General features: G+C 31.7%; 2 protein-coding genes across 2 annotated transcripts; one reads left to right on the top strand and one right to left on the bottom strand.

The window, feature by feature from the left end:
- Positions 1–4990: 4990 nt before the first annotated feature.
- Positions 4991–7475, bottom strand: LOC132732118 (uncharacterized). The gene is made up of 2 exons (XM_060718479.1): positions 6997–7475; positions 4991–6171 (listed from the first exon to the last, which is right to left on the bottom strand). Exons 1-2 carry the CDS (start codon positions 7163–7165, stop codon positions 5900–5902), a joined length of 441 nt encoding a protein of 146 aa, XP_060574462.1. The 5' UTR covers positions 7166–7475; the 3' UTR covers positions 4991–5899.
- Positions 7476–8628: 1153 nt separating this feature from the next.
- On the top strand, positions 8629–11024 carry LOC132732122 (uncharacterized). The gene is made up of 2 exons (XM_060718488.1): positions 8629–9631; positions 10209–11024. Exons 1-2 carry the CDS (start codon positions 9090–9092, stop codon positions 10891–10893), a joined length of 1227 nt encoding a protein of 408 aa, XP_060574471.1. The 5' UTR covers positions 8629–9089; the 3' UTR covers positions 10894–11024.
- Positions 11025–14384: the final 3360 nt, after the last annotated feature.

Here is a 14384-nt window from a genome sequence, read left to right as displayed (position 1 = left end):
CAAAGAGTGAAGACAATGGATAGTGAGAGTATCAATTTCAAGATTTTTTAGATTTTTTGAAAGTAAGAGTAAGGATAATTGCAAAAATTGGCAATTTATGTATAAGAAACATCTATTGTCAAAGAATTTATAGAACATGTCAAACGATTGTATTAACATGTCTTCCAAACATCTTTGTGATAAGATAATTAAGTACACCATGGATACTTTCATTCATGATTGGAGAACCAGTATACAAAATGTTACGGGTCCCTCTTGTAGAGAGGTAGAAATAAAGTTAGGACTTATACACAATTTAGATATGTTTATGAAACTGAATAGTATTTTGAATGTCAACTTTGCCTAGTAAATACAAGTCTGTGTTAGCTAAGTTTAGATGTGGAGTTTCCCCCCCCCCCCCCCCCCCCCCCCCCCCCCCCCCCCCCCCCCCCCCCCCCCCCCCCCCCCCCCCCCCCTTCGTTTAGGAACCGGGAGATACAAAAATATCCCAGAAGAACAGCGTCTATTTCCGATTTGTGAACTTGCAGTGGAAAATGAAGTTCATGTTTTATTTCATTGCCCATTGTATCAAAGTCTCCGAAATGATTTTGTTAAAAAAGCTATTGAGATTGATGCCTCATTTGACTCTTAATGTGCTCAGGATAAATTAAACTTTGTACTCTCAAATGAACATATGTTCAAAGTAAGTTCTAAAATGTGCTTTTTGATCTTAAAAGCCAGAAACAACCATTTATATAAATAGGTTAATAGACTTCACTTCAGGATTAGTCATATATCCTTTTTATTATAAGTATTATTAGCGTAACTAGTATAAAGTTAAAGTTATTATCTCATTCTATATGGGAGATGAGGTATATATACAAATACTGACAGTTTAAAGTATGTTTGTTTCATTAAATACTTTTGTTTGTTTTTTTATTTGTTTTTGTTTTGTTTATTTTTTTTTTGTCTGCAAATAATATTGTATTTAATTAAATAATTGTAAGTCATTAAAACAGTTCTTAATTCATAAACAAGAGTGTCTGTAATGTCTGTATCTCGCCTCCTGCCTGGAGTGAACAGTTAATGCAATTTTAAATACATAGAAATTTTATTGTAGAAATATGATATTAAATTACATATTAAATATGTTGTTTTATCCCTATGTTTTGATAATCACTACTGACCAGTTCATCCATGGTCTAACGATGAGTGATAAATGATTTTGTAAAACCATTTTTTTATATTGCGTGATAGTGCTTTTATTACAAAATTTAGTATTTTACTGTATGATTTCTTATGGCAGTTAAAAGTCGAGGTCAGTAGAGGTTATCAAACTTTTAGAATGTAAAAGTCTATTATGATTTTGTAATTCAATGTCTCAAATATCTTTTTAAATAATGACAATGTGCAATTATGTAATCCTATTGAAATTGATTTATATGAATTACGCAAATAAGGGAGGTAAATCTACAGTACATTTGTACATAATTATTATACATTTCTGTAATATGGACTGTGGAGTTATCCCTCTTAGTATAAGCTATAACAAGTCTCTAGAATGGCTATATACAATTTCAATGTTTTAAATGTTTTGTATCTATATATGTGTATAGATGTGACTATAATACAGAACAATATATATTGATATGTCAAATATCTTTGAACTCTGTACATAAAAATAAACAATGACAACAAATGTCAGTCTGCCGAGAATAAACGCTTGCATGGCCTTAGATAAAAATACAATACTTTTTGTTACTTACAATCATTTGGAATAATTGATGTCGGTAGATCTAACGTTGTTGCTGTTGTTGTTTTTATTGTTTTTTTTTGTTTTTCTTTATCAGAGTAGGGTTTTTTTTTCTTTTCAGAGTTGGTTTAGTACACTTCGTTAATTCAAAATGTTATTGAATTTCTGAATGCATTTTATATTGTATACTGTATATCTTGTTTATATTTTTTATGACGCTACTTTCTTGGTTCGCTGTAAATAAAGATTATAAAATGAAGGATCTTTCTATTAAATGTTTCTTCTTGTATACTGTTCATTTTAGATGATAGCATATATTTTAACTAGTACAATATATAATGGTCATCATTCTGAACTATTCTGATAATTTGATTTCAAATAAGCACAAAGTTTAACGTTAATAATGGAGTATCATTATATTAATGTGAAGAGTTATTTATTCATTGTTTTTGCAAAGAGTCTGTAAACTAATTATTTCCATGTCAAATGGTCAGACTCGGCTTTATGAATTGTGATATAGCAGAAGTTATATATGTAAATGAGGGCACGATAGCGTATAGCTATATTTAGGTCCGCATGAGGACGACTAGATGATTGAGTTGGACGATACTTTCCAGATAAGGGGGCAGGGGACCTAAAAATGAAAAATTTTGTATTTCAGTGTGACCAGAAACACAATTCCAAATATTTCAAAATCTGTTTCACAGGCAGATAACCAGTTGCACAGCATTATTCAATGATATATGACATACATTGAAGAAAATAATAGTTTGCATGCATTGCTCCTTCAAAAAATGACTGACAGCAATTTATATTTACCCCCACCCAGCCAAAATCACACCTAAAATATACCAATATGGGCAATCTTCATGAAGGTGCAGCATACTCCAGAATCCGCCCGATTCCTTTAAAAATATCAGTAACACGCAGTGCAAGCTATGGCATTTTCAGAAATGACAAATAAAGTGTCTGTCATTCGAATATGTCCCCTGCCCCCTTAAGATTTTTTATGTGATCCGCATTAAAGCGTTTCCTTTTATTTTCTTAAAATATGGAGTATTTCGCATTAAACGTTAACTTCGAAAAGTGAATACTGCGGTTACTTTGTATTTAATCAAATATTTAAAAAAGACCCTATTTCAGGGGAAGTAACTAGTACAATGACCATGCCTGTTATATGATTTACTTAATATCAAGTGCCAGGAACCTGTGAGATGGTTATTTTTCTGTATTCCACCTTCATTTAAATACCATAAAGTATTTTCAGAGTATTTAAAGTCTTTTGGAAGGAGATTATAGCAAGAAAAACAATATTACAGCCACATTTAATGTCCCAAAATGAATTTCACAGGAAACCAGACCCCATTTATTCTGGCATACACCTAAAAGTGCAGTAAAGATACCACTGTTGACTTATATGACATTATGTACATTTGTAACAATTAAAAGTGCTCAATTATGCATTATCATGTCAATTTGCACAATATAAAACTGTTAAATCTGGATAAATGTGCACATTCTGTGAAGTACAGTGTTTGCCAAAATTCCAAATTTTTATTACCTCCCTTGACTTGACAGTCTACTTACTCTACATAACTTGATAAATCCTACCAGTCCACTTTCAAATTTTGACTAACAAATGTAGAAGGAGTGTTTATGGGCACATTTAGGTCAATTCCACACATTTATAATTTGAAAATTTCCTTAAGGGGGCAGGGGACCTAAAAATGAAAAATTTTGTATTTCAGTGTGGACCAGAAACACAATTCCAAATATTTCAAAATCTGTTTCACAGGCAGATAACCAGTTGCACAGCATTATTCAATGATATATGACATACATTGAAGAAAATAATAGTTTGCATGCATTGCTCCTTCAAAAAATGACTGACAGCAATTTATATTTACCCCAACCCCAGCCAAAATCACACCTAAAATATACCAATATAGGCAATCTTCATGAAGGTGGCAGCATACTCCAGAATCCGCCCGATTCCTTTTAAAAATATCAGTAACACGCAGTGCAAGCTATGGCATTTTCAGAAATGACAAATAAAGTGTCTGTCATACGTTTAGATTTTTCACAAAATTTATCTGAAATTTCTTACTTGTTTGGCGCCAACTGTCAAAGCTTGATTTTTAACTTTTTCACCTCCATTCGGAGAGTCAGAAATACATACAAAGCTACCAAAATGCTTAGTTTCGGGTAAAAACCCAAAAATATATCTCATTTCCTACACACAAACAAGAAAGAATTACAATGACAGAGAAATATCAGAAGTTATCAGTACCTTCAAAACACCATGTCTGAGTTATTAAAAAATTTGACCGGGGCCATCATTCGAATATGTCCCCCGCCCCCTAATTCTGTTTCTGCTACCTCACTTAAACAACCTGCATGACGGTGGTCAATATGGGACCAGTAAGATTAGAGTTGCTGCTAGTGAAGAATGACAGAAAGACAAAAAAGCACGTAAAGTCTTATAGCGTCTGCTCATAATGAAAAAAAAGTAAAAATATCTTACCCCTCCCTTGAGAACCATTTAAGGTGCAGAATTAAAAGTTCAACGCCAGTATTCCAGAGATATATATGAATAACGGACATCATTTTATATGTATAAAAGCACTGAACGCAAACTATTGTTAGTATATATCTTTGTTTACAGCATAATTTTGACAAAACATCAAACTAGGTTAATTATTTTCAACAAAAAAAATGTCCCTTCATTTAAAGGAGCTATTTCAAACACATTTGTCTGTTTACTGGTGATGTCATCTTTCCATATTTTTTTTTCATTTCTTTATTCTTTAATACATATATATATATATAATATAGTAGTAAGTCTTGATATTTCATTTTCTTGTTGTTGTTTGTTGTTAAACTTAACCTTTTGATGCAGGAAAATATATCTCGGAAATAGTTTAGAAGCAGTGGTCCAGTGGTACAACACGCACTTTAGGACCTAGAGAAGCCGTGTTCAAATCACGTATCAGGGTATCAGGGGCTGATTTCCTTAATCAAGACATTTACACTGCATCGCTTAAATTCACCTAGACATTATTTTGAACTGAAGAGGGTGCAGTAATGTGTCATATCGTATTTATACTTTTATTAACTAACTCATACATACTCAGAAATTTAATACTTTATATTTGTTTTATTTTTACTCGATAGTTATAAAGAGTGACAACTCTGTTTGTCTTCATGAAGTGAGCCTTGTTAAAGTATAGCAACACACTGAATTAAGATCATCAATAGACCGTAAAATAAAATAATATTCTTTTGAAAATCAATGATCATGAACCGACATATACTCCTTACTGCCAGCGATCAATATACCACATTGTCACGCTTTTTCTACCACTATCACGAGAAGTATTAAATAATGCATAATTTATTAATCATCGGAAAAACCTGCACAAGTTTCAGTTTCGATAAGTTTCAGTTACGATGAATGATGTGTAAACGTCGGCCCGTAAGGTAGTTTGCAATATGGTAGCTCGGGTACTTATTTTCACAAGACTTTGTGGTTTGCTTAAATTCATTCATAACAAACTTAGCTAGAATATATTTTTTCTTCCTTCTATTTTGATTCTGTTGTCTTGAGAGACCGGATAACGAGACATAAACATTTACTAACAGTTAGAGAATGTTGAGACGAAAACATTATGTGGTTCAACAATATTTAATTGTATATACACTGCATATATCACAAAATGTATATTAAGTTGAATATGATTCCAACAAAAATACAAGACCTTTTTGTTTCATTTAAATATAATTACATTTACGAGGGTAAAAGTCCTTGACAAATCTTATAGACGGTTCATTTTTAAAGCCAGTAACTAATAATTCACATGTATATAGCTTACCAGTTTATTATGTTACATAGTAGCAAATCATTTTCAAAATATCTACTCTAGTTACCTTAAAAAAAATGAGTATCAACGACATTGGCTTGAGCAAATAATTGCATTTTATTATGAAATGGCTTGAAAATATCAGTAAAATTACTTAAAGAAACAAATGATCTCACATAAAAATAGGAAAATTATAATTGCGGCGTATAGCCATGTCAGCGAAATAAGTGACAATAATGAAATCACATGTTTGTTTTATATAAATTCAACCTGAAACGCTTTATATGCTTTAACAGTTACCCATATACTAAGTCTTTTGCTTCACATGTGTGTTTGTATTTAGAAAAGACTTGTATCTGGTTATATTTTCGAGGTCGGCGGGAAAATGTGATCCTTCTAACGCAAATTTCCGGGCTTCCTCCGCGTATGTTTGCGCTAAATTAATATCATCAACTTCGTGGATTCTTGCTTTGCATAAACTGTTTACCATTTCCCTCCTTCTTTCTCTGCCACTGGTTGAACGTTGAAGAGTGCACATCAGTTCCTGTGCAGATTGTCTGTCTCCATCACTAATGTCTTCTGAATAAAGAATATCAAATGTATTTTTTATCTTAAGAAGACTCATTGCATTTTCTGAAAGAAACACTTTTCGCCAGATCATCGCCTTCTCTTCAGAGAGATCTAGTAAAATATCTAACCCCAGCTGACCAGAAACGACTGCACGCTTGACATATTCATCACAAGGATGATTGGACAAGAGGTATCGGTAAATGTATTGCTCGTCGTGATGTGCAAAAATCTTGACGAATGCTTGCTGACAGCTATTTGCAAGCATTTGAGCTCTATTCATGTATTTTTTCGCTTTGTTTGTTTCACCAGCAAAAACGGCTGTGTTAGCCATCTTTCCGAAATATACTATATCCGAGAAAGTTGGATCTACATCACTCGGAATACTCTCTTTCATTTCATTTAATATACTTTCCCTTTTAGCTTTGTCTCTAAACTGTGATATTCTCAGAAAAGTGACCACTGCAAATTTATTAGCAGCGTATGATTTTTCCTCTAAGTCAATAATATTGCCTAAAGATGCTTTTAAATCATAAAAACGTGTTTCAAGTTCTATTTTTCTATTAGTAAAAATGTTGTCATCCATAAAGCATTTTGTTCTACTGTAATACGTCAGAATATTCTCTGAAACACCGATATCAGCTCCATCGACTATGTAAACCCTGTCACCATTTCTTTTTGTCAATAGTTCTGCTGCAAAGTCATAATGTTTCATCCGTCTTATAAATTGGATTAACTCTTCAAATGACATAACAGCCAAAATTTCAGCAAAAATTAAATTTGGCCGCCATTTTGCCTTGCAATTTTGCAATCTAGTAAGAAGATTTTTGTACTGACCTTGTGAAATATGTGCATGACAATGAAGCAGTCTGGCGGCTTCAAACTCATCTATCCCTTTTCTTATATATTTCGGAGCAACACTCAGTACAGCCAACAAATCATATTTAGAAAAATTGGTATTTCTAAATTGCCACGCATTGTCCTTAATCGAAATAAATGTTGACATATTTCAGACTTGTTCAATCAATTGTAAGTGGTGAGAAATCAGGAGCAAATTAAAGTTAATCACATAACTCTTCAGATGTTTACAGTTTTTTTTTTACAATCATATCTCCTTGCCTTACATTCCCATGCATCACCGAAACTCTACACAATAAAACCCATCTGCGCATTTCAGATCAGATTGCACATTAAAATTCAGAATTCATCATTTCACCTAAACTTTCAGATTGATTACCTTTTCATCATTAGAATAGAAAATAAGTCATGATGGAATGCGCGCTGTTGCCTCTGATCGATATTATCTTTTCATCGTCTAGACGGCTTTTAAATATATCATACATGGAAACTTCCTATGGATTTTTCCAGGGAAAATAGTAGCAGCTATATACAGGCTAAATAGAAATAGGTAGCCACGAATAGAACAGATATATACGATACAGAAAGAAGGTGCCGATAAGCACATTAATATCGAAAGATAAACAATAACCAGTAAGCCGTGCAGCAGCTGTACTACGGGGTGTGGAGCAATTTATAGTGAAGACAGCTATACGTGAACTAAAAGCAAAATGGCAGAACACAAGTTTTCTAAACAGACTATACATGTATAATTATGGTATACACAACACGTTTTTCATTTAATTTTATTATACTGCACTTAACGTCGCTTTTCATTAGATAAACGTGACGTTTATATGTCTGTAGTCAACTTATGAAGTAATTTTATTTTTATTTCTATAAAAAAGGAAGTTCACAGTATTATTACTTCGTGATAAAGATTCTTAACAAGTTATATGGTCATATATAAACGGTTTTATGCAAACAAATGATTGTATAGGGCCGTATGATTTGTAAAATGTATTTATTACTTATAATGCAAATATGATCAGTAAAAACGTGACCCACAGATATTTCTATAAATTTTATTCTGAATGATACCAATTTTTGCATTTTTTAACAGAGTGGGGCAGTCTTCTCATGATTTAGATAATATTTAAATTTTATCCTGATCATGTTTCATAATCATTTATTAATCAGTCACCTTTCAAAAAGTCAATCTTTTGAAATGATATATAAACTCAGTATAAACTTGACAGCAAAAGTTTAGCATATTGTTACTTTAATGCATGTCATAAAACGAAGTTCGAGTATTTCCTGTGTTCCAAGTGTAATACCATAGAAGTGTTCTTCTATCAATTACAGAATTTATAATAGTCATCATCCAAATAATTATAAAACATGTAAATTGATATCTGTAACATGTAACAACAATTGTGTAAAATATCTGAATTATACTGCAAACAACTTCTTCATCACCTTTGATCTATCACGTGATTCGCGTAATGATATTGATTATTATGTATGAAAATGTATGAAGCTTATAATTGGTCTGTTTGAGAAAAAAATGTCTGTGATTTTCCAATTTACGGATTGCGCATGCGTGAAATTAACACACTAGTGTTATCAAGTAATGGGGATTAAATCATACCAGCAATATATTGTTTATTTGCAAAATATTGCGTTTTGCCTTACAAATCATTTCAAAGTTAATTGTAGAAAGGTTATTCCTATGAAATCAAGTTTATACTTCTAATGTAACATTGATATACGTATGTATGGACTATTTATACTTTTATTTGTTCATTATTTGTATAGAAAATGCTTCCTGTCGTGTCATTTTAGATATCTCAACATCGTAGTCATATTACATATTGATTGTTTAGAGTTAAATAGGCGAGAACCAATACAATGCACCATTAAATAAAATTTAGTGCACAGATTATAAACTATAAGGAACTTAAATGGATAAAAATGTACAAATTAAGTCATCTGATCTATTTTAACATATAGTTTGTTTCGTTTTAAACACACATTCACTGGGGCATGATTGTGAAAAGGGTGAATTGTGTCGTAGGATAATAACATGTATCATGGGGGATCGTACTGTAGTGAGTTTACGTGATTGGAAAGTGTTCGAGAAAGTAATACCAAAATACATAACTAGTAATATAGACATAAACAAAGCTATTACTTTGTTGCACGAACGTGGATTTATATCAATAGAAGAAAAACTCGATTTATTATCACTTCGTCATTTGCCGGGCCCTGACACTTATATAAAGATTTTGAAAAGAATATTTCAACTTCTTAACTTTCAGGATATAATAAGTTTTTTACAAGATATTGGTCAACATGCTTTTGCTAATGAGTTGAAACTGGAACGATATGGTTCAGGAATCGTCATACCGTCACAAGGGGCAGATTTAGCTGTTACACGTGCGACATTTCGTTACTATAATAATATGAAAATTCAAATGGATAACAATATTTTCGAATTTGGCAGATTACATGAACTAGACAGACGTTCATCATTGTTGAGAAACGAGATTATTACCGAACGGAACTTTCCAAGAAGACAGCGCCTTGTAAATCGTTATGCTGTGGTCACCTACCAGAAAGTGGCGCAGTACAGGTTCAGTTGTTTTAATTTGACTTCCATTTTTTTCCCGTTCATTAAATGTCAGAATTAAGTTATATTTCCTGCTGATATTGATTTTATTCCCTTTACCATCAAGAAATATCTAACAAAAAATCAAAATGCCTTTATCAAACATTATGAAATACGTTTAATTTCTAAATTCTAACATACATTACTGCTGCAAAATTAGTAAATTATCAATCTTATTTAAATCAACAACAGCAGTTATGCAGAATTTTACATTCGTTAACAAAACTTTTGTCACATTCGACCATTTCATCAGCAGGCTCTTGTGCTTTATGTAAACATTGTAATTGCTATAGAGTAGAGTAATGCCTAACAGTTATTTCTCTATAAACGAAGTAGATTGTCTTTGTGTTTGCAAGTTCGTACTCAACAGTTATACCTTAAAGATTTTAAGTCTAAAATGGAACACTTAGTAACACTTATTGAAAAGAAAGAATAAAAGATTAATCATTGTGTAACAGATGCGAGATTGTCATCACAATATTAACAAACGACAGATATATATCATCAGGTTCTAATGCTTTACAATATATTAACATTTCAGAGACAGAGACACAAGAGTTCAAATATTAGACAAAATGAAGGAATCGCTACCAGCTGATGTTGATCCAAATTTTACAAATTTTATTTACGCATGCAAGATGGCGGTGACAGAAATGCATGCGGACCACGTGGCCTCTGCTGAACGCTATATGGACGAAGCATTTACACAATGCGACGGTTGTGACCAAACTTTCGTGAAGACTTTTTTGTTTCATGATTTACAATTTGTGTCTAGAATTCGTCATTCATCTTCTCCGGCTGATAAACATTTAAAAGACACAATATCACGCGGGGACCTTGGTCTACTTTTCATGCAAGATGAGTGTGATACATCAGCCCAAATATGGAATAGAATATTTCTTACTGAAAACGCAATGGGACTCCTTAAGATTCGGAGCAATTTTAAAGTACTTGTAAATGAAAGTGTGGACAGAAGTGACCTTGAACATGCGGAACAGCTGTTATCTCGTCTTCAACCACTTGCCTCACTCGAACTTAGGAGAGAAATGATATACTATCTTTGTCAAGCACGTATCTCTGAACTTAGAGAAAATATAAAGGATGCAATTAAATTTGCGCTCAGGGCAAAAAAACTTGCAAAGGAAGGCGTCCATTTCAAAAATGACGAAACTAATATTGATGAATATTATAAATACTTGTGCAGAAAAGGTGAAAAAACGGTATAAGTAGTAATATGTTTATAGCTGGTAAATGTCATTTTGATAATGGAATATTTAATGACATTATAATGCCTTAATGGTGTGTCTTTTATATGCAATTAACTGATATTGCGATAGTAAAGATAATGAAAGTACAAGTTGTTGTCATTTCTTTCTTTCTTTTTAAAATAGTTTGTGTGTGTGTTTTCTTTTGTTATTTCTACGAAAAAGATAGAAATACTAACAGTAAGACATAAGCTGCATTAATGTTCCAAGTTTTTTTTTCCGATTATAAATATTTTTCGCCTGTGGTTTTTAAGATTTTAAACGTTCATAAAATGATTGTCAAAATCAGCGCCTATCTCATACCGATCAATATAACACAATAGCACAACACATGAATCTCTATTCATGTAAAATATGAAAAATGTTAGAAAACCGCTGTCAATGTGAAGAGTACAATTACATTTAACAAAATATCATAATGTTAACTGTATAATGCACACCAACATTTATATAAATAGCTTATGCTTCTTTGCTATTTAAAAACTGTATATCGCTGATATCAATAGTTCGTTTAAGACTATGTTTATCCAAAACGATGAAACAAAATATTATTTTCTAACATCTTTAAAATGGTTTTAAACGAAACGTAAAACATTTATTACCACCGTTGCTAACTTTGCTAACTTTGTTGTGGACATACAGTATTTCAAAGTAAGTGTCGGGTCGTTAGGAGTGCTCTATTTTCTTCTTAACCAAGTTATGTTTCACTCTATTCATTACGTAATATGTAATCATTTGAATGACCGATGCCATTTATGTCTTTTAAAATTACATTATTAAGTTATGCAATTACTGTCTTTTAAGATACCATGAAATATAACAAATATTGCAAATTATTTTCATGAAAATTTTTATATGATGATTTTTAGAGAAACAACCTTTAATTTTTTTAAATATATATCTTACATGAATGTATAATTCTTCACAGGAAAACAAAGCGCTGCTAACCAATCAATTTATCGAATCAAATGTTCGGGTAAATTGGAAAATATTTTTTAGGGTGCTGTTATTTAAGAAAATAATTATTTGCTCTCAAAAAGCTTTGCCATACTGTTTGGCAAGAACCAAGAGATAATTAAGTCGTGGGCACGAGATACAATGTCGTGGTCACGAGTTAATTAACCAATCAGAATACACCATATATTATTATTTTTTAAACTTAACAACTTACTTTTACATGCAACATTAATCTTTGAAAATACTGAAAATATTCACTTTGACCTTGTCTTTAGGATCATATTAGAAAGTCATCTTTCAAGGCCCATCAGACATTAATTTTGACTATAGCTCTTTTTTAGGACAATTTTGTGATCGAATTGGTCAGTTTGTACGTACTACGACCTGTTAACATTGTTTATACCATAACATGAGTAGGAATATAAGTCCTGGTTTATTTTATTTGGGAGGGACATTGCCCATGGACACTAGATAGCCTATAAGGTAAAATTCTTGTCTGATGAATAATTTAGAAGGGATAAGCCATTGTTTAAATATCCCAGAAAGATCATTGCACCTGATCAGTAGATGACATCTAATAATTTTGAGGTCATTGGGTAAAAAATCAGGGTTACAATGACGCTAAAATTATTGACCAGTCAATAAGTTGTATAATGGCATTTTAAAGGCTAGTGAAGTAGGGGCATCCTTGTACTATAGCACATGTCTAGTTAAATAGGAAAATACATATAAATGGTGTAATCTGATTGGTTATTTATTTCGTGGCCACGACTTAGCTATCTCGTGGCCACGACTTAGTAACTCGTGGCTACGACATAATATCTCGTGGCCACGACTTAGCTATAGTGGCCACGACTTAGCAACTCGTGGCCACGACAAAGTATCTCGTGCGCACGAGCGTAATAAAAACACACACATGTCACCTTTGTTCCACAGTAGTTATCATATTCAAAAAAGATTTGATAAGAATATCCTTCATAAACACGTTCACTATTTTAGTTTCGGGTTTGCTAAATGACATAAGTCATTAAGATTGCTTATACAATATTGTATTTATAAAATCTAGAAAATTTGACACAAATGGCGTCATCCGCATTTATAAATAATGCACGTGTGTATTTAAAAGCTAGCTATCGTAATGGAATATTTGCACTCCCAATTAAAGTTTGTGAAAATGTGGAATACATGTACTTTTTGAAAATTGTAATTTCCAGATATGTAATCTTTTAGACCATTTTTAGCGTCATAAAAAAATAAATCTTCAATAGTGATTCCATACTTGATACTCGTCCCAGTATGATGGTATCCCACATTATGTAATCTATAGCGGCCAAAGTTCTTAGTCCGGAAACTACGGAAACGTATAGCGACCACCCCTATATGATATATATCAAATGACATTCTTTATAGTTTTATAGTATGTTTGTTATATGTTAATATGATTTGAGGAAAGAAATACATATTCAAAAAGATGTAAGTGTATTATTTTTTCATTTTGTCAGAAAGTTAAAAGAAGTTAATCTTGCATTATAAGATAAAAAACGTACTATAGATTACGAAAAAATACGTATTATATATGATTTACAACATAACTTGATTTAATTGCTTCCTTTATAAATTGCGTGGGATTTTTCTGTCCTTATTATATTTAAACTGTAAAATATGTTATATTATAATAAAAAAACCTCAAATATATATAACTAATACATATAAATGAACAGAAAAAAACTCACATAAATTTTAATCGAGCAATATTAACAGCAGATCGGGTAAAAAATATATATTCAATATCAAATAACAATTAAAATATCGGTCAAATATATATCATGTGTTAAATAAATTGTCTAAAATTCTGTTTCACTAACATTCAAAGACGGTTAATATTACTAGATACATATTTCAGATCAAGTAAGTTTGTAAAAATTGGTTAGGTAAATAATATGTATTAAATAAATTGTCAAAAATTCTGTTTTTACTAGCATATAGGGGTGGTCGCTATACGTTTCCGTAGGAAACACAACTCAATATTGAAATTGGATTTCATAGTGTGTTTGAAGGTCATACCCTAGCCTTTATATATAGTACATGTACATATGCATAGAAATTGTAACAAAACCCTTTGATTGAGACAGCGACTGGTAAATCCAGTAAATGATGCAGTTTATATAGTTGTTGAGAATAGTCTTGGTTACAAGTGCTACTTTGCTAGTACACAAACATGCAGAGGAACTAGTGATTTGTAAACTTGAGCTTGAATGAAACACTTTTTTTAATGTACATAATTTAATACGATAATGTAATACAATAAGGAATCAAAGTTACCAAGTGTTATTATATAATGTTAAAATTATGTATTCATAACTGTTCTTTTTATTGATATAATCCGTATAGTCTGACCTCGGCCTATTACTATTTTTTTGTATATTGTTATTGAAATCCCTGAAACTTTATAGTGTGTTTATAACAAAATCAGCAGTTAAAGGGAGACAAACGCA

This window comes from Ruditapes philippinarum, unplaced genomic scaffold (genome assembly GCF_026571515.1).
Source record: "Ruditapes philippinarum isolate M1 unplaced genomic scaffold, ASM2657151v2 ctg2145_1_1_1_1, whole genome shotgun sequence".
Taxonomy (NCBI): Eukaryota; Metazoa; Mollusca; class Bivalvia; order Venerida; family Veneridae; genus Ruditapes; species Ruditapes philippinarum.
Note: the sequence above shows the minus strand (reverse complement) of the source record. Positions and strands in the feature narration are given on the sequence as shown.